We start from the raw sequence: 19,905 nt of genomic DNA on the forward strand, positions 1-19,905 counted from the left end.
CGCATATAATTTCCACTTCTCTTTGTAACTGAAATGCTAATGATTATTTTATTTAAAGCCCTTCATATGTTGTTTTTTTGGTTTTTGGGGGTTTTTTTGTTTGTTTGTTTGTTTTTTGTTTTTTTACAAAATCTGATGATCCTGGGAATGACAGGAGTTGTCCATAAAGTCAAGGGGTGGAATTCCTTCAGGCAGGCAATGGGTAACGCCCAGCCAAGCCCTGCCACTTGTGTGTAACATACTCCCTTCCTCAAGGATAGATGTGATGTGAGTCTTTTCAAGCGCAAGAGCTGATATTTCCCTGTCTTATGCCACCCGTCACCTTCACCCAGCAATTCTTCAAAACTCAGGGCTCAAGTTGCCCTCAAGTGATCAGCACTAGGACACTGAGCGTTGTTGAGCTGGGGAACTCTCACCTCTTTTCCTTGGGGTGCTTCCGTCTATGCAGTAAAAGACCTTGGAAACCCAACCATGTTCACCCATAGGACTATGCTTGGAGTCTCCTTAGAGCTCCATGCAGCTTTTCCTCTGTCACTAACAAAACCAGCAGCAGCACACCAGTTAACAAAGCAGTAGGTAACAGGCACCAGAAGTTCCTTCGCTGGCAGCAGGGCTGGATGAGTAGCTCAGAAATGTGTGGGCAGGTCATGCCTGGCCCCCATGACCGTCAGGGGTAGGTGGTACTCTGCAGAATCTCAGGAGAGCTTCTGAAAGGGGCTGGTAGGGACTGAGGTAGAACTGGAATAAAGTTCGGTTCTCTGCAGTTATTCTGGTTGGCCTTGGCTGATTATTGAAAAACAAGCACTGTTTGCTGTCCTCATCTCAGTTTAGATCTTGATTTTAGCAAGACAACAAATATTTTTATCAGCAGGTGATAATTTTGTTATCCATCTGTGCTCTTTGACGAGTCCCATTCGCTCTGTCTCCATCGCTGAATGGCCTGCAGCCAGACTCCAGCACAGATTACCTGCGCCGCTTCTTCTCAGGTCTCCTGTTCATGCCTCCTCTCAGCAGCTCAGCCACCCATTTTCAAGGTTTTCCTGCATTAGAAACAGTTAGGTAATAAGTATCTGGACAGGGGACTTCTGTCTCTAGCATTAAAATCGTTCATTCTTGGATTCTTAAGCTCAAGACCAGAAATGATCGATAGATCAATAGATAATCTAAAATTGCCTTCACGGCAGCACAGGTTATGCATCTTTATTTAGTTATATTGGCACTGTTCCAGTGATATCTCCCAGCAGCACACGTTCTTCTCCTGAAGCGATGGTTATCGGGAGTTGGGGAATCCACTACTGGTGTGTTTTTTGCAGAAGGAAAACAGCTATACTGCTGCGTGTGGGCATGATTTCTACTAGGGAATCATTTGGCTTCGGTTTGCAGATGTTGTTTCATGGTTTGTCTGTCTTGGTTAAATTACAAGGCTCTTCACATCTGGCGTTTTGTTCCTGTGGCCAAACCTGTGCCCTGTAATCAGAGCACCTCTTAATCTTCTTTTTGCTAAACTGAAGAGACTGAATACATTAGGTTTCTTACAGAAAGGCTTTTTCACCAGCCCTCAAATTACTTTTGTCATGTTTTTTCTTGTATCCTCTCCAGTTTTTCAACATCCCTCAGAAGATGTGACATATTTCACATCAGAACTAGATGTGATATTTTAGCATACATACTCCCCGCTGTGGTGAGGATGTGTAGGGAGGCAAAAATACCTCCCTGTTCCTGCAGTGTTTCACTGCCCTGGTGTCAGGGCATTGAATTGACAGTTCATATTTAATTGCTTGTCATTACCCGCGAAATCTTTTCAGCATTGCTGGTTTCCAGGATCGTCTCCTATCTGCAGCTGCTGCCTGCATTCCTTCTTCCTAGAAGTGTAATTCTGCATTTGGCTCTATTAAAATCCCATATTGCTTGGATGGATTTGCCCTCCACAGTGATCCAAACTGCTCTCTGTGATTGCTCTGTTCTCATCACGATACACCACATTGCAAATTTTTGTGTCAGCAGCACACATTATCAATGTCGATCGTATGTTTATTTCGAAATAAAAATATTTATTTCCAGATGAAATCCTTGAATCGTGCCAGGCCTCGTACTGATCACCCTGGAACCCATCTAATTCCCTCCCCAGCGACAACTGCTTCTTGTGTTCTGTCACACAGCCAGTTTGTTATTCATTTCACATGTGCCTGATTGACATCGTACTGCCCTGTTTATTTTTTTTATCAGAATAGCATGGGCTCTCAGCCTGTCGGTGTGCGTGTGCGTAATTCTAGCGAATGATGAAAACAGACTCCTTTGACAAGAGCGGTTCTCCATAGACCTGTTGACTTGACCTCACTTCTATATTCCTTTCCTTTAGTTCCCAATTCATTGACCTGTTCATCATCTTTTCCATTCTGTTGTTCAGGGCTGATTTCGAGCTCTCTGGCTGATGGTTACCTTGTGTATTGCGCTTGACCTGTTGGAATACCAGCGCAGCATTCGCTCCCTTTCCATCTCCCCAGATCTTACCATTATTCCAAGCTATCTAAGCCAGCAATGTCAGTGAGCCAGAGCTGCTGTCAGCCAACTCTCGTTGGATCATCCAGTCCTGCTGGGTTTAGATACACCTCCCCTGTGCTATGACGGAAAATGGTGACAACCATAAAGTGGGATGGACCTCTCTGGGCACTTTGGCAGGACAGAGCTAGTTTGCCCCAGCCATTTGGTCAGAGATGGAGGTGTTGGACAGGGTATGCAGAAGACCTGTCAGTACTTAAGTTCAGTTGCAGAGGAATCCAAGGCATGGACTTCCAAAGAAATTCCAGGGGCATATGGGCATCCAACCTATTTTGTCCCCTGGTGTACTAAAGCCTTTTCCTTGCAGGTGGTGCAGGTGAGAGTGAGGGAGACATTTACTGGTAAGCACAGAGCACCCTCTTGGAGGCTTAGTGCTGCCAGTCAGTAAGAAGGAATGGGAGCAAGTGCAGTAGAGCAAGACGTGTTGTTCTGTCAGTTTAATGCGAAGAGCTCTGCCTAGCAGTCTATATGGCTTTATCATGGAGTGTAAGAAGTGTGACCTTGTGAGCTGGGTGGCTTCTCCATGCTTAGTCCCCAGAAAACACCAAAAGCCATAAATGCAATTACTGCAGAACGTTGTAACTGCATTTGCAGGAGGGAGTTCTTGGTCATTTTCTCTTGTTTGTGACTCTCGTGGGCCAAGTTTTGTTGGGGCAGCCTGACGTGACGGTACAGGGAGGGTATCTCGGTGAACACTATTCCCTGCCAGGCTCAGGGCATTGGGCACAGTCCCTAGAGTGAAACAGTGCCATCGTGATGACTGAAAGCAGGTGAGGAGTGGGACCCTGCTCAGATAGGCAGAGCTCTGTGTCCAGGTGGTGGCTCAGGGAGCTGGGCAGTGAAGGTTGCCACAGGGCATCCTGGTGGACGGGCACTGTGGGTCAACGCAGTTACTCGTGAGAAGTATTGATTCATTTTTTGCTTCCACAGGACTCAGAGCAGAATTGGCTCTCCTGTCTCCCCCCAGCACACAGGGCCATCACGGACTGTCCGGCGCTACCCAGCCAGCAATGGCCAACTCACCTCGAATGCACTCCCCAATGGGAATGGACATGAGCAGAGCAGCTCTGGGCCACACAGCGTTTCCCAGGAGCATACCTTGTCAGCAAGGGGTAAGGCCTCCAGGGCTGTCACTCTTTTGGGGCTTCTTGGGGTGTCCTGGGGTGTGACTGAGGATCCCCAAGAAACCCAGGACTCCCAGGACTGTGGCACTGGGTGGGATGGAAAGGGAAGGTCAGCATGAGCGTTGTTGGGCTTGGTGGAGAAAAAGACCCTACTGAAGGAGGACAAATCAGGGCAGCAAAATGCTGACAGCAAGGGAGAGGAGCCAGGGGGGATGTGACAGATGCCTCACAGAGGTGTTGAACATCACCCTAGCACTGCTGCCCTGAAAGGGGATTACCTCAGTCTGTAGGAATGGTGTCTCCCAACTTCCTCCTCAGTCTGAGCAGCTCTCAAGGTCAGATTGTGCAACCAGTGTCTAGTTCTTCTCTTTGGCTGTCCCCTTGGTGCCTTCTGACATGAGCAGGGATCAGGCCAGACTGCTGAGACGTGCAGCAGAGCCTCAGCAGCTTCCCCAGCTAGGACAGATGCAAGTTGTCTTCTGTAGCTTGGCTACCCCTGAAGCCTTTCTTCCACAAGGAGGCACTATGTGGCATCTCAGCCCGTATGAGTACGGCTGCGAGCCTGATTGAAGCTGTAATCTGAAAGTGGGGATTGAAATGGGAGTAAGCACACCAGGGGAGGCACCCACAGAAACAGCTGTCTCGCTGGGCAGGGATGGAGGGCTATGGTGTCAAACCAGCTGGTTCATGGTTACACAATAGTTCTGCCTGTTGTCCATTTTCCATGAGCCCCCAAGAGCTCTGAGTGCCATTTACCCTCCCGTATCTAATGTGAGGATGGTGAGGGACCAGGAGGGGACCACAGGTAACTGCAAGAGGTCAGGGGGCGCTTGGAGGGAGACATTGGTTTTCCAAGTCCTGATGCTCTCTTTGATGAATACCAGTGTGGCAATTCATGTGGGAAGCCTTCTAGTGGTTTAAGGGCAGCCAGTCTGCTGGCTACTGACATGGCTTGAGAAGGAATATTGTCTAAAGCAGAAAAACACTCTTTATACTGGAGTCAGTAGGGAGTTATGGCATACAGCTGGCCAGGCAGAGCATCTTGCTGGCCATTTTTCATGTGTTGACAAGCCCTTACTGATGCTGGAGCAGAGAGCAGGCTGGCGTGAGTGAGGAGCAAGGAGAGACACTGCCCCGGGGAGAGAAACAGACCCCTCCTTGCTCTGAGAATGCTTTGGAGCTTGAGCTGCAGATTATCAGCCCCCTGGCCTGGAGATGCTGTTTCCACTTAACACTGTCCTTTTCTTTCATAGGGGCCAACCTGACAGAGAAGATTAGGAAGATAAAAATCGTCTTCACACCCACCATCTGCAAACAGACATGCCGGAGCGGGCGCTGCTACAACAGCTGCGAGAAAGGAGACACCACCACTCTCTATAGCCAAGGGGGGCACGACCACGATCCCAAGTCTGGCTTCCGCATCTGTGAGCACCCCAAGGCCCCCAGCCCATCTTCTTGCCTGCTCTCCCACTCTCCTCCTGCCTCTCCCGCCTCTACAGACTGAGGGCTTGGGCTGCTATAGGGATGGGAGGAGATGGCCTCTCCCAGTGCCTTGGAAGATGTCTCCTGGGATCTTTGGGGCTTACTCCATCTCTCTCTCTGGGGGAGGAAGACAGACCTTGCCTCATTGCTCTCTTTCCTGGGCAAGCAACTTCTGTTTCCATCCCACCCCAGGTAGGGGGGACGCGTATGTTTGAGTCAGGCCTGCAGCCAAGCCTCGCCACCCCCTCCTTCTCAGAGCCAGCTCACTGCTTTTGTTGGCATCCAGTCTTGGGGCTGCCTTTCATCACCTAATTTCCTCCTGTTCTCTCCTTTCGCTCACGTGGCAGCCAGGAGAGCTGGCTGCAGGTTGCAAGCTGTTCCTATAAACAGGGCTGCTGAAACCTCTGCTCGCCTTTCAGAGCTGCTGGGATTGCTTGTCAGGTCACTGGGATACCCAGCTGTGGGTTGGGCACATCCTCTTGGAGCTAATTGGTGGGAGCAGCCTGCAGGACCTGATGGGACTTGTCCTCTGAAAGCCTCTGTAACTCTCAAGTTCTTCAAACAGTGAGAGAGTACAAAGTCTGGCTGTTGTGGACACCAACTGATACAGGGTTCATGGGAATTTCTGCCTAGATCCCAGTCCAAAGATGTGTCTCCTCCCTCCAAAACTGGTTGCTGGGGTTGAGCAAATGAACGCAGTGCAGGGTGGGAGCTCATCCCCTGGGATGAACCCAACAAGCCATCCTGGGATGTGCAGCAGCAGCGTCTCATCTCACGCTAAAATGAGTCAGGATGATCTGTCAGGAAATCCCGTGCCTTGCCTGAGTGTCGCTCACACTGAGAAATGCTCTGGGTTGCTCCAAGCATCTTGATGAGGCCAGAAATGACATGACTTCGGTTTCATCTATGGATGCTTTTTCTGAGCTTGTGCAGACGAATTGCTCCCGATTCTTTTGTCCCACTCCAAGCTTCTCCCACTTGAGCTGCTGGCAGGGCCAGGGCTGGCCGGGAGACAGGCTCTGAGGATGTGGCTCTCTGCCCGTTCTTTCCTTCTGCCTCTCCCATCCCCACTGAGCTCCCTTCTGGGCTGGGAGTAAAAACCCTGCCAAGTGGGGAGGGGGCAATGTGGAAGAGAAGGAATTGTGCTGACTTGGCCGCATGTGGCTCTTGTAGCTCCTGCACCATTCCGAGGCATCCTGTTGTGCCAGCAACACCACCTTGGCCCTGGCGGGTTGCCTCACAGGTCATGGGTGCCCCAGGCTGGCCGTGGCCCCAGAGCCCAAGGAAGGGCTCATCGTCTTCAACCCATAACTCCAACCCTGAGCAGAGCTCAGGGAGGACCCTGGCTTCTCTGCATGCTGCCTGCTGGATGGTGGTGCACAGCAGGGACCCTGGGCTGCCTCCAGGCCGCAAGTGCTGACCCCAGCCCAGTGCTGGGTCTGCTCTTTGGGCACCGTGGGGCTAGTGCTGGCCCAGATCCAGTTGCCTGGCCTCCCCCAGCCACCCCTTTGCTAGAGATAGTGGCTCAGTTTCTCCACTAAGCAGACCTCTCTTTGCCTTGCAGACTTCTGCCAGATCCCCTGCCTGAACGGAGGGCGCTGCGTGGGCCGAGACGAGTGCTGGTGCCCCTCCAACTCCACGGGGAAGTTTTGCCACCTGCCAGCTCCCTCTCTGGAAAAGAAGCAAGGAGGGAGAGCACCAAAGACCCCGGCTGGTGGCTCCATGAGGCAGTCCACCTATACCCTGCCCTTGTCCAACCATCTGGGTGAGCGTGGCCGGGGGCTCCAGACCCTGCATTTCCCTCATACTTCTGAGTCCTTCTACTTGAGTGCTCCTCAGATCTTCATTAACAGGCCTGAGGAGGCTACTACCTCCTTATGCTTGCCTTTTGGGCCAGGTTGTTAGAAAAGTGGTTTCCTTAGTTTCCTGAAGGGCTCAGGTTGCTGGGGAAAGTTTTTGGCAGGTTTGTCCTGGTTTTGGGACAGAGAAGTATTTTCTCTTAGATGCAGTCTTCCTCTAGATTTCCTGGTGGGGTCAGTCTGCCTCTCCTCCCTTGTGACTTTGTTGATGACAAGATGCCCCTCAGGTGCCAAATTGTTGCCAGATTGTCACAACTGTGGTATAAACTCATCTTCCAGCTTCCCTAAACCCTTCCCTGGTGAACGTCCACATCAACCACCCTCCAGAAGCCACCGTGCAGATTCACCAGGTGTCCAGGGTGCGGGGTGACACGGAGGTGTCAGAGGAGAACAGCGTGGAGGCAGTCCTGGTGCCTCAGCTGGCTGCCGTGCCCTGGTACACCTACGCACACGGGAACGGCAACAGCATTGCCACAGAGAGCAGCCAGCAGCAGCAGAGAGCCCCGGGGCTGCTCGGGAGGTGCTTTCGGGAGGCTCTCCATGGACAGGTAAGGAGTCACCCGTCAAGCGTTAGACCATGTGTGTGGAGATACGTTTCTTGTTCTGGGGTACGGGTGCATTGGCTTATGGGGCAGGGAGGATGGCCTTTCACTGTGTGAAGCTCTTCAGCATCAGCGTGGGCATCACCCAGGTGCCGTGGGCACAGGCAGCAATGCGTTAGTACTTGGGATGAAAATCCCTTGTTTTGACCCATTGGGGAGAACTTACTGCCTTGCCCTGACCAGGCTGTGCCCTGGGGCAGCACAGCCCAGACGTGATGGCTTTCACACACAGTCTCGTTTAAAAAGGGTGCCCTATTTATAGCAACATTTACAGCCACGCTCTGCGATTATTGTAGGAAACGTATAAAACATAGGAAAATTCCTTTCCCTCTCAGACAATAAATGAAAGTCTGATTTCCATGGAACGACGCCTTCCCGGGCAGCTCAGTCAAGCCTTGGGAAGCAAACGCACGTGAGGGGCTTTCTCACCCCTGTCCCGCAGTCATCGTAATTTCTTATTTTGTCTTTTCCCCATATGTTTCTCTTGCGTCACTGGAAAAGCATTGAAGGCTTTTGGCACCCACAGGAACACCTGTGAGCTCCCCCAGAGCAGCTCACGCTCAGCGAGACCCCTGGCTGGGTAGCCTGGGGATCAGCCCCCTCCCCACTGCTCCCCAGCCCTTTCCGGGGGGCTGCTCCCAGTTCAGTCACTCCCATCCTGCCGGAATATGTTCTCGGCCATTCCCTTAGCACAAAAATAAATGAGATCAAACCCTGGGGTTGGAAAAGCCCCACTCCTCCATGGGGAGGTGGGGGCTCTCTGCACCTGGGAGCAAATGATGATGCACGGAGATGCTCGTGGATGCCCAGAGAAGCTGTGGGAGATGCTCTGAGGGAGGCAGGGGGAATGGCAGGGGGTACCCTTGCTGTGCTTGCACCTCACCCAGCCGGGGTGATGCCATGCCCGGGAGAGGGCGAGGAGCCCGGCGGGGAGCTCTCACCTCTCCCCGCTCAGCCGCAGCCGAGCCGATCGGTATGCGAGCACTGGGCAGGCGGCCACGCACGCCTGGAGAAGGGCCAGCTCCGGCCCGTGGGCCGCGGCGGCTCCGCTCTAATGGGGAAGCCTGTAATCCAGAGGGCCTTGCTGGGGGGGGGGCGAGCGGGGTGGGAAAGAGAGACTCATTAAGCAGAGGAAAGTGCCTGACCGCAAGCTCCCCGCCGGGCTGGAGTGGTGCACCCATTTCGCTGGCTAATCAGCCAGGCACGGGGCTGATCCGAGGGCTTTGCCCGGTGATATCATCTCTGGTTCGTCTCCTGCTCCGTTTGATGTCCCCTTCCCCTCCAAGGGGTGCAGTCGAGGGAGTCTCGTGTTTTTCTGTCTGCACAACTATTTACTGTCTTTAACTGCATCCCCGGTCCCGCTGTGTCCCGGTGAGGAGCTGTGCCAGGAAGGCCATGCCAGCCTCTGGTCCCAAACCCTTGTCCCCTGTGCCGCCTATGCTGCCACCATGCCAGCCGGCTGGGGTGGGTGGGCACGTGTCCCCTCCCTGTCCCACAGAAGCCTGATCCTCTGGTCCTCCCTCTGCAGTGCACCAACCCCCTGCCAGGGCTGACCAAGCTGGAGGACTGCTGCGGCAGCGTGGGGCTCTTCTGGGGTGTGGACCGGTGTCTGGCCTGTCCCCCCCGGCCAGGTGAGTGCTGCCGCTGGCGGGGATGGCGCGACATGGGGTACAGCACGCTCAGCAAGCAAAAGTGGTCGGGCTGCTTTGCACAGCTGAGGAAGCATGGAGCAGAGCCACAGGTCCCCTGCCGTGTGGCTCTCCTTTGCCCAAGGCCCCTGGGGACAGGCAGTGTGTCCAGGGCGGCACATGGGGCCATGCCTGCTCCGCTGCTGCCCCGAGGAGTGTTCTGGTTCGGGTGCTGGCCCCAGGCTCAGCGCTTTCTCCCCAAACAGCCCCTGCAAAACCCTGGTGCAGCCAGTGGTTCCTGCCATGCCAGCCCCGCTCGGAGGGAGAAACAGGAAAAGAGCGGCCGTGGTTTTAGGAGGTGCAGTCCTAGATCGGTGGAGGAGGCTGCAGACTCGGCCCTATAGAGTTACGGGCTTGCTCTGGGGCCGACACGGGCTTGGCAGGGGCTCTGGAAATAACACTACATCAAACAATTGGCAGGAGCGCACCCGGGGTCCGTTCCAGGGGCACGGGCGTCCAGCCCTGTTTCTGCTGCACTTGGGGGCCGGACGGGCTGATCCAGCCGTAGACGGGGATTCCTCAGCTGCTTTGCTCGGGGTGCTCCATGACGGGTATGGCCCCTTGTGCCGCAGCCCCCCTCCCACGCTGTGGTGGAGAGGCTGTGCTGAAGGGCTCCTGGCTGGAGGGAGGCAGGCCAGCGCTCACCATGTCCATTGCAGGGCAAGGTGCACATGTCCAGGGAAACATGGGCAGGGAGCTGCTCAGCTCTCCCCTGCCCGCCTGCCTGCCCCTTTCATCACAGCCTGGCTGCTCGTTCGCATGCCTTCACTGGATCGAAGGACTAAAATAAACAGACCCTATGGTCCAGGAGACTTCGACCCCTGAGGAGAGTGGTGGTGTCCAAGGCAGCAGGTTTTTGTGCAAGCAAATGTGGTGTTGGTGCCTTCTAGCTCTGAGGCTGTCCCGCTCACTCGCATGCATGCTCCCAAGAGCTGTTTGCGTCTGGTTGTCCTCCCTTGATTCAGTTCCTCCTCAGCCAGGGGTAGGCATGACTGGAGCCAAATTCCTCGCAATCACAGACGAGGTTGTCAGCATCCTGGAACCCAGCTCAGATCTGAGGAGCTCTGATTGCTCTCGTCTTCCTGCTCTGCACGGCTCTGCTGTGGCTCTGGGCCACGCTGCTGCTTGCCTGCTCTCGTCCATGTGCCAGCCCCAAGGGAGCCTTGGGCACACGCGGTGTGTGGGTGACCACAGGGTCTCCAGGTTCAGCACAAGCAAGAAAATGCCCCACATGGACCTCAGCCCCCTCCTCTTCGTCCCCAGCCTTTGCATCCCCAGTCACGGCTTTCTCCTCCCCATCTCACAGCAGTCCCCCTGTTACTTGCCCTGTTGCTCTGTGATCCCCCCGTCAGGAAGCAGGGGGGACAATTAACACTTCAGATAGGCTGCAGATGGCTGCAAAATCTCTGCACCCCCTTTCTGTTTCTCCATGCCAGGATGCTAGGTATCACTCAGCAGCCAGAGCTGCAGCAGCAATTGCTCTGCTGGACTTAGGTCTTCAGGCTTCAAAACGTGTCTCTAATCAGAGGCTTCCAAGACATGAAAACAGGCACGAAATACCCCCATGTGCTCCTTGCAGTCAGCCAGCCAGTAAAGCAAATGCACTTAAGAAATGCCTCCTAGCTGCCAGCAGGTCCCACTTTCACAGCGCAGAGCATGCCCTGTGTCCCAGCAGCAGCTGAAACTCAAGGGAGGTTGTCACTGCTGGTCTTCATTGAGTGGACAGATGCTTGTCTGGCTTTTTTTCAGAGTAATTCCATGGGGATATGAAAAATGTATCCCTGTGGGTCTTCTGTCTTCCTGTGCCGCAAGAAAATCCCATTCTCAGTCCCTCTGGCTTTGGGTGATAAAGTTTCCCCTTGGAGACCAAATGGCTCTTGTTGATTTTGGCAGGAGTTCAGGCTAGTTGAAGGGGCCGTTTTCATCCTCTTTAATCGTGTGCAAGTATCTTCCTCCTTTGGCTACCTCTGATTGACTGTCCCGTAACCAGCCCCACATGCAGGAGACCACACAGTGCAAGGGAAGGGAGCTGTAAGGCAGACACTCAATGGAGGCAGCCTAAGAGAGCCTGGCTGTTGTGAAGTGGGAAGCCCAGGCGCTGGCATGCTTTTCTCTGCTATGCTGTCTTCACAGACAAGAGATCTCACCCCAGAGTGGAGCCAGGGAAACAGTCCTTTCTTTGTAGTCTCACTGCTCTAACGGAGCCACCGAGCCCTGTGACCTCGCATTGCCCTGTGTCCCTTCTGCCAGGGCTCCCAGGTCCGTGCCTTTCCAGTATGAAGGCATCGCTCCACATCGTTCCTGTCTGTACACCACATCCCACACTCACGTCCCTTCTGTCTCCCAGTCTTGCTGGTCTGTGTTGTGCTCACTCAAAGTCACTGGGCTGTAGTTCAGTGACCTGGTGTCTCGTGCACAGAGATAACATGTCCAGTGGATGTTTCCAGCTTTCTTCTTGGCACTGTGGTCTTCGGAGAGAACTTCTCCTTACACTCGTACATCCCGGGGAGGCGTGCACCAGAGCAGACTTGACAGCACTGGGAATTTAATTCCAGCAACCAGAGACAGAAATGGCAGAAGCTAGTTCAGTGTAAACACTTACAAATGTACAGAAGTGCAGCCAGGCAAGAGCCAGACAAATGGAGAACTTGTTTGGATTGACTGTCTGCCCGAGACACTGATTGTTAGTAGAGTCTGGATATGTCCGGATGTCTCCGTCGACTGCAGCTTTCATGTTTGGTACATGTTTGTGTGCGGAAAGACATCAGAGAAGAAGAATCGGAGGCAGGCATCTGTCTGAGTGAACCTGCCATGACGAATCCCTGCAATTTTTTATGTTTTGCCCAGCATCAGAAAAGCCAAGACACTTGAATGCTTTGTCTGCATCCGAAGGAGATTGTGTTAAAAGCTGAGTTCAGAATTAAGGTAGAGGTGGGGTTGACCTGGCCAGGGCTCTGTAGTGGGTGTTACATTAGCCTCAGAGGTTTCCTTAGGCTCTGCTCTGGCTTTTGGCTGTCTGGTTTGCTGCTGGGAGGGTGTATACTGTTAGGCCCCTTCAGAGGAGTTGGCACAGAGATGAGTATTCAGGCAGGCTATAGTAGAAGTCACTGGGAGTTTGCTGTTGCTCATGTAAGTGAGAGCTGAAGATGGGATCCCCCAGATATGTCAGAGACAGCCCTGGGAGAAAAGGGAGAGCCGAGACCTTGCTCCCTGAGTTGTTGGGGCAAAGGCTGTCACCCAACCCGTGAAAGAAAGAGATGAGCCAGAGCCAGGGCCCTGGAGAGTGGCAGGACACCCGCATGCTGTCGTGCAGCTGCAGTTCTTCAGCTCCGGCTGGAGATGGCTGGATGAAATGTACTGCACTGCAAGACAGAATAAATCAGCTGGAGACATCCAATGACCCTCCTGGGTCTTTAGTACTTGGAGGAGGTGCTGGAGCACGCGCTGAAAGGCTAGAACAGAGAGGTAAGAGGACATGGGAACTGGAAGGTTAAACTCAGAGAAGTTTCCCTGATAGAGGGAGAAGGGAATTGGAGGCTGGGGAGCAGCTGATGTCGACACATTTGGATGTGGATGGGAGGAAGCCTAAGGACCAGCAGGGTGTTGGAGCAGTGCTGGTAAGGAAGCTGCACTGAAGCAATGTCATGTCCCATGGCAAGCTCAGGGTGCAGGGCTAGCAGCGGGCACGCTTCTGGGCAGAGCTGCTCCCCCTTACCTGCCAGACCAGATACTGGTTTTGCGTATACAGTGGTCTGTGGAGAAGAACATGCTGGAACAAGGTCAAGAGATGGTCTGTGTAAATGAAAACCAACAAGACCCAAGCTGCAGGTCGACGCAGACCCCACGGAGGGTGTGGATTTGGACACTGGTTTTCCTGGAGCCTTGGCCCTCCTCAGGCACATGGGGATAAAGGAAGCTGGTAGCGGAGAGTTTTTTTCTGAAGGCAAGGCGAGGCGATCCGCCCAGAGGGGTTCACAGCCCTCCTCTTCCACCTCCTCCCTGTCCCTGAGACCACACAGCTCTGCGACCAGCAGCGCTCCAGGAGAATCCCATACCGGTGATGGATACCCTCTCCTCTACTGCACAGGAGCTTTCTGCAGGGGCTTGGGGGACTTTCTGGCTGCAGCAGTAAACCTGCGTCTTCAAGGTCCTGGTTTTTCGCTGCCTGCCGTCCCTTCTTTCAGGCTGAACTCAGCCTGAGCGTGGGCTGGGCTGCGCACCCACCGCTTGTGCTCACTGCAGATCTTCCCGGGCTGCTTTCTCTCCTCCTGCCTATGGGTTTTAACTGCATTAAGAAACAAGTCTTTGAAGGCTATTGTTTTGTTTTTATTCCCACTCCCTGTGTTTTTTCAAGTTTTTTGTCCTAGAGAAAAGTCTGAATTTCACTGGAAAGTTGGATCTTGTAATGTCTGGTTTGGCGTCCGTAGCACTCCCCAAACAGACCTCCCACCGTGAGAGGGGTGGCAGCTCACCCATGGAGCCGTCCTCGTCAGAAACACCGAGCGGCTCCACAAAGCTGCACACTCCCCTGTGCTGTGCCTGCAGGCATTCAAATGGCCGCAGGAAGCCCCTTGAAAATCAACTCCCTGGTCTGCTCTTGTTGGGATCAGATCAGGGAAGGACACAGGTAAAAAAAAAAATCTGCAAATGTAGGAAGGAGGCTACGGAGGGGGCTGGTTCTACCACTGCTACACCATGTGCCACAGGGAGTCTGTCCGAGACAGTAAAGAAGGGCTGGAAGTGGGGAAAGAAGCTGAAACCTCTGCAAAATTGTGGCAGAAGCACAGAGAGCAACACCTGGGGAAGGGCAGCATTTTCAATGATTGCCTTGTTCTTCAGAGTGCTTGTTTTGCCCATCATTCATGTGCAGCATCGTGGTCTCGGCACACAGCAGCACAGTGTTGCAGAAGTGGTTTTTTTTAGGTACAGAGGTACCTTGTCCCAGCTGGAAGCTTCTGTGGGAGCAGAATGAGGTTGTCACTGTTGAAATGACCCTGAAAGCCAACAGTAATTACAAGAGTCTTTTTTCCTTCAAGTATCTTTTTCACCTTGAAGATCTGTATTGACCATGAGTAGAGCAGAGGGCTTAGTTTCATATCGCACAACAGCACTGGTGCATGCCCTCCTCACCCCTGCCTTTGTTGGGGCGTTGGAGAAAGTCTTGAGGGAGCCTGCCTACCACAGAGCACCTGGAGGAGAGGAGGGTGGTCATGACATATCTGAACTGAAGGATTCGTGTCCTTTCCCTCTTGTCTATTCTGCCTGGGACCTCAGCTTATCCCCAGCCTACTTCTTGGTCTGGCATCTTCAATACGTTTTCTCTCTGGAAGCTGCTGTGGGGTCGGAGCTGCTCTGCTCTTCTGCCAGCGAGTTCGGCAGCTGAGGTCTTCTCTGCAGTGCAGGCTGATCTTCTCTGCTTCACACTAAACCAAGCTGAGGTTTGACTGGGTCCACCGCCCCCAGCACTCCAGATGCCACAAGGTGATGCGCTCTGGCTCCTTTCATCTCCCACATGCCGGAAAACCCAGAGTAAGCAGAGGCACCACAGCCACCCTCACGACTGCACACTCTGTGCCCACTGTGGGCATGCAAAGATGCCCAGGGTCCATCTGGAGCTGGGGTTCTTCTGTGGAGCTGGTCCAGGGTCTCCGGAAATGTCTGTAAGTCCTGAAAGTGGCAAAGGAGTTCAGCAAGGCAAGGTTTCTCAGAGGGATAGTGCCTTTTGTGTGATAAATGGAAAGAGTTGAAAGAAATGGGCTGGCTTTCAGCAGCCAAGCATTTCGTCACTTCTGATCTGACCGCAGGCTTGCCTCTTCCCCTTTTAACCGAGCGATATTGGCTGGCCTCAGGCAATATATTATCTCACCCTACAAACCTTGCCTCTCTCAGGCCCTTGTGGCTACCACCACTAGAAGTGGTTTCTTTCCACTTCACCATCAGCCAGAGCTTCTTTATCCCGTCTTCAGACAACATTTGGGGAGCAAGGGCTCTAGGGTAAGGTGTCTTCCCCTGGAAAGTGATGGACAACTTCTGAAGTGTGCCTGGCTGCTTAAAGATCATCCTGCTAGGCTGCAAAACCCCTCTGCCTGGTTTCTCTGCATTCATTTCCCTTCTCATTCTGCTGCGCTCCAGTATTGTTCTAGCTGGGGACAAAGGTACTGGTTGGGAGTCCTGGGCTGTGGCTGCTTTGTCCTCACCTCCTCCTTTCTGGATCTGTGGAATTATTGCACACATGTGAGAGCCCGATCCCACCGGGAATGCCTGGTGGCTGCAGAGTTTGCAGAAAGCAGCACTGGGTGGTGGGATGAAGCAGAGCTGGAGGGAACGATGAGGAGAGCCGAGGGGGAATCCTGGTGTGCACATCGCTTCAGTGCACCCAGTGAGCACATCGCTTCAGTGCAGCACCCGTGGGGCTGAGGTGCCTGGGAGATGAGGCTCCAAAATCACACCCTCAGCAAGCCTGAAATCCCTCTGCCTGACAGACGCGGCTCAGCTGCTCTGTCCCCAGCCTCAGGCTCTAGGAGCACCCCTTCCTGGAGAGAGTGTAGACAGACAGACAGACACAGGAGGCCGGGACCCCTCTGGCTGTGGGCGCTGACAGATTTCTGCAATCATCTGACTGGCTTTTTCCCAGGCATTGCCCTTTGCTGGGCTTGAGAGGAATGGACTCCCACTCCTACCAGCCGCATGGGAGAGGGGTGGATGCTGATCCCCTTTGCAGGAAACTCAGGTGTCCTAAGCTGTTTTTTCAGGGGTTTTTGGCTGTCTCTGCTGTAGTTCGGCAACATCAGAGCTCGTGGAAGGAAATGGTCCTCTGCTCGAGTAACCAAGTACAAAGCTGAGAGTTAATAGCTTACATCCTCCTGCAGCCACACGCTGTCTTCCCTTGCGGCCAGGTCCTGGCAGAAAGAGAGCAGCCTCCATCCAGTACAGAAACTGTCTTGGTTCCCCTTGGTACGGGGATCTGCTCACATTACATTACAGTTGTTCTTTCCAGGGAATGCGAATTTCTTTGCAAAATTAAGACATTTGTCCGCAGCCTCACGAGTGATTTGCTGCAGTAACAAGCCGCAGGTTTCTGCAGACTGGAGTCGTACGAGTGCTGAGGTGGCACAACATCTGCATGATCACCCCCCATCAGTGGTATTTTCTGCCTTGCCCTCTCCCCAGCAGCATCTGGCAGAGGGACGCTGCAGGATCTGTTTCTCCACAAAGGCTTTTCGGAGAGGGAGCGGGGCTACGACGCATGTCATCGCTGTTTGATCTCTGGCGTGCTTGGCTCCCCGTCGGAGGGCTCGCCCATAACGATGCTGCTTCATTTGAGCGTCTGTTATCACATCGTGCTGAGGCTGACAGATGCTTCCAAGCACAGTTAATGCCTGTCAGCAGCCCTGAGCCCAGAGGCTGTGGTGTGGGAGGACCTGGAATCCCACTGGGGCGCTGAGCCTGGAACCCGTGAGCCAGAGGTTGTTTTTCCCTTCACAGAAGGTTGGAAATGTACCCAGCAATTCCCAGTATCACCAGCAACCCCCTCTCCCCTAACATCCAGATGTTTGTAAGCACCTCCTGCTTACAATTCACGACTGAATTGTTGAAGGGGGTGAATAGATTTTTCATCTTAGTCATTCATCCAGATGCTGAGGATCTCTCTGCACCTGGAAATCCTTGTAGCTTCATTTAATATACCTGGGGTAACCAGACTTTCTATTCTCCTTTCTGGTACAGGCTGGTGAATGGCTTGTTCTCCTGTCTTTTATCTCCCAAGCGCCTTTATCCTAGGAGGCTGGTCCCTAACTTTTACATTTCAAGAAGTGTGCTAGAATGGCTTTAAACTGCATTTTGGGGTCAAAGTGTTCAGGACAAAGAGTTATGGACACACCTGTTCTCTGCCCCCAGTGCATTGTTTGTGTTCTTAACCTTTGCAGGCTCTTTCTGACCATCTCTGGCCGCAAGGATGGTCTCAATTTGTCCCTGGTTCTCGAAAGCTGCAGTGCGTTAAGAATCTGCCAGATCCTCAGTACAGCTATTGACATGGAGGGCTTTCCATGTGCGACACCAGGGTGTGAGTTACTGATGCCAGGCAGAAGGAATTCAAGTGGTGGGAATACGGCTGGACCGTCACTTAGCTGTTGCACGCACTTCTTGTTTCCAAGCATACCGTCCAGAAAATTAAAAAGAAACAAGAAACCCCACCCTGGGAAAATCCCATCCTTAGGCAAAGCACCCTTCTTCCGACCGCACCCTGTGCTTACTCACTTCCCAACCCATCACCTCCCGGATTCCCTTTCCCTTGCTCCAAAATGTGGTGCCTAAATTTGATCTCCTTGGAATTTACGGGCCACATTTAACTTGCCTTTAAATAATTTGGAAAGATTCAATTGTGCAGATTATAGGCCATTTTGAAACTCACAAAACTATTTTAAGCAGTGATTTGAAATTCTCTGATGAGAGTGATCAGGGCAGGAAATCACATGCAGTAAAAAAGGGGGGAAATGTAAAAAGCAGGCCCTGGGCTGTTATTTCAGCATCTTGTCAAGGACCTCTGCCATTGCTTTCACGCTGATCCCCCTTGTCATGTGCCATTTGGTTATCCAAGCTGGCCTGGCAGGAGCCAAGGTGACACAATGGTAGATATGAAGCACAGGCAGCACCTCTGGGTCACTATTTTGGCACCTGCCAAGCAGCAGAGGACGCCGCTTGGGAAATGTGGCTGCTCCCACCTTTCCCTCTCATCAGAGGTGCATCCAAGGCAGACCTAGGGACCCTTTCCCCTACGCAAGGAGGGCAGAAAGAAGGTGGGATGCTGGTGGCTGGCTCTACTGCTGGTGTCCCACACTGTTCGCTTTCTTCCCAGCGCACCCCGTGATTGAGAATGGGCAGGTGGAGTGTCCCCAAGGATACAAGAGGCTGAACCGGAGCCACTGCCAAGGTAAGCATGCTGCTTTCATCTCTCTCTCTCTCTTTGCTTTCCACATCCACTGTCAGAGCTGTAATTATCTACACAAGTAAAATACAGTTATCTAACTCCCTGATACAGATCTACAAAGAACGTGACTGATAAAAATCCCTGTGCTTTCATCAAGCATGAAAAAAACCAGGTAACACTGGACTACATGACTCAGCTGATAAGCATAGTCAGCGCATAGTTGGGCCAGCACAAGAAAACTCACCTACCAAGTCCTACTGCCACAGTAAAGACCTATGTTGCTACTCCGCTATGTGTGAATGTAAGAACACTTCTCCCATCGTCTGAGGAATCAGAAATTCTGTTGCCTGAAAACAGTTGGGAAGGTTGTCGGCTTGTTCATTTGTTCATTTTCAAGTGGGAGAGTGCCATAAAAGTGAGTCCTTCTGTTCCAAGCATGTGGCTTGCTTGCCCCACACTGCTGGGGTCTATCTGTTTCTCACTCTCGTGGTCCCCCAGCTCTGTATGAAGAAGTCACCATCTCTCTGCTTTTCTCTCCCGTTCATGTTTATTTGGCATCGCTTGGCCCACAGGGCTTGCATTTTTCCGTGCTGTGACTGAAGTGGAATTTTATGGTTCCCTTCTCGTGATTCATGATAAGCTGAGAGGTGTCATCTCGAAGATGCAGCAGGGAGCCTGGGCCCCGGCCATGCAAACCCAGGGCTGGCAACCCAATGACTCATCTCTTTTAGCTGGGACTTTCCACCATGCTTACTTAATTAATGATTCAGCCTCCCCATATTGTCCTCAGGGAGAACTTTCAACAAGGCAACCGCTTCTTGTCTCCTTGGTGCTCAGATCTCATCCCTTATGCAGCCACAGACAGTGCTGTGGGTATGAGGAGCTACCCGAAGACATTGGTGTCGGAGGAGCAGAGCAGCTGAGGGACTCATGTCAGCGAGCAGAGACCTGCGGCACCTTCTCTGCATTTGTGTCCCCTCTGCAGCAGGGAGAGGCTCAGCGCTCTGAGGAGCAGAGGGAGATAGCAATGTGGAGTTGTCTAGGAAGAAGTTTTCGCGCATGAACCATGAACTAGAGATTTGTGCCTCTGGGTGCTCCTTTGTAAGCCGGGCTGGAGAAGTTCTGTTCTGCAGACAGTCTGTTGCCTTGAGGTGCTTTTCCCATCCCTGCTCTTGCAGCGGGATGTGTGTCAGGAAGCCTAGCCACCTCACTCAGGGTCCAGAGTGAGCAATTTGGCTGATAGGCTGTGGGAGAGGCTGCACGGGGCCTTGTCTTGCCAGCCCAGGTAGGAGGTAAGCCAAGGGGCTGTACAGCAGCTGATGGTTCCTGAGGTCATTGGCTGTAGGAGAGGAGCTGAGCTGGGAAGAAGCTGAGCTCTGGCTTTGCAGGCTGTCGTCAAAGCACAGATGAGTGACTGCAGGAGGGCCCTGGCAACAGCCCATTTTTCTCTGTTCTGTATGGACAGAAAGTGTTGTCTCTGGTGCCTTCTAGCAGAGGAACAAATGGCTTATCTCTGCAAGATCTCCTCTCCTCTCCTCTCCTCTCCTCTCCTCTCCTCTCCTCTCCTCTCCTCTCCTCTCCTCTCCTCTCCTCTCCTCTCCTCTCCTCTCCTCTCCTCTCCTCTCCTCTCCTCTCCTCTCCTCTCCTCTCCTCTCCTCTCCTCTC

At 53.0% G+C, this 19,905-nt stretch overlaps 1 protein-coding gene across 2 annotated transcripts in view; it reads left to right on the top strand.

The window, feature by feature from the left end:
• LTBP2 (latent transforming growth factor beta binding protein 2) overlaps positions 1-19,905 on the top strand; it is a 74,069-nt gene that overhangs the window by 29,812 nt on the left and 24,352 nt on the right. For both annotated transcript variants that reach the window (XM_063333128.1, XM_063333129.1), the window contains 6 exons: positions 3,490-3,671; positions 4,937-5,107; positions 6,730-6,930; positions 7,304-7,572; positions 9,155-9,257; positions 18,169-18,243. In XM_063333128.1, coding sequence (XP_063189198.1) covers positions 3,490-3,671; positions 4,937-5,107; positions 6,730-6,930; positions 7,304-7,572; positions 9,155-9,257; positions 18,169-18,243 — 1,001 coding nt within the window. The remainder of the gene's footprint in view (positions 1-3,489; positions 3,672-4,936; positions 5,108-6,729; positions 6,931-7,303; positions 7,573-9,154; positions 9,258-18,168; positions 18,244-19,905) is intronic.

The sequence above is a fragment of the Chroicocephalus ridibundus genome, chromosome 4 (assembly GCF_963924245.1).
Source record: "Chroicocephalus ridibundus chromosome 4, bChrRid1.1, whole genome shotgun sequence".
NCBI lineage: Eukaryota > Metazoa > Chordata > Aves > Charadriiformes > Laridae > Chroicocephalus > Chroicocephalus ridibundus.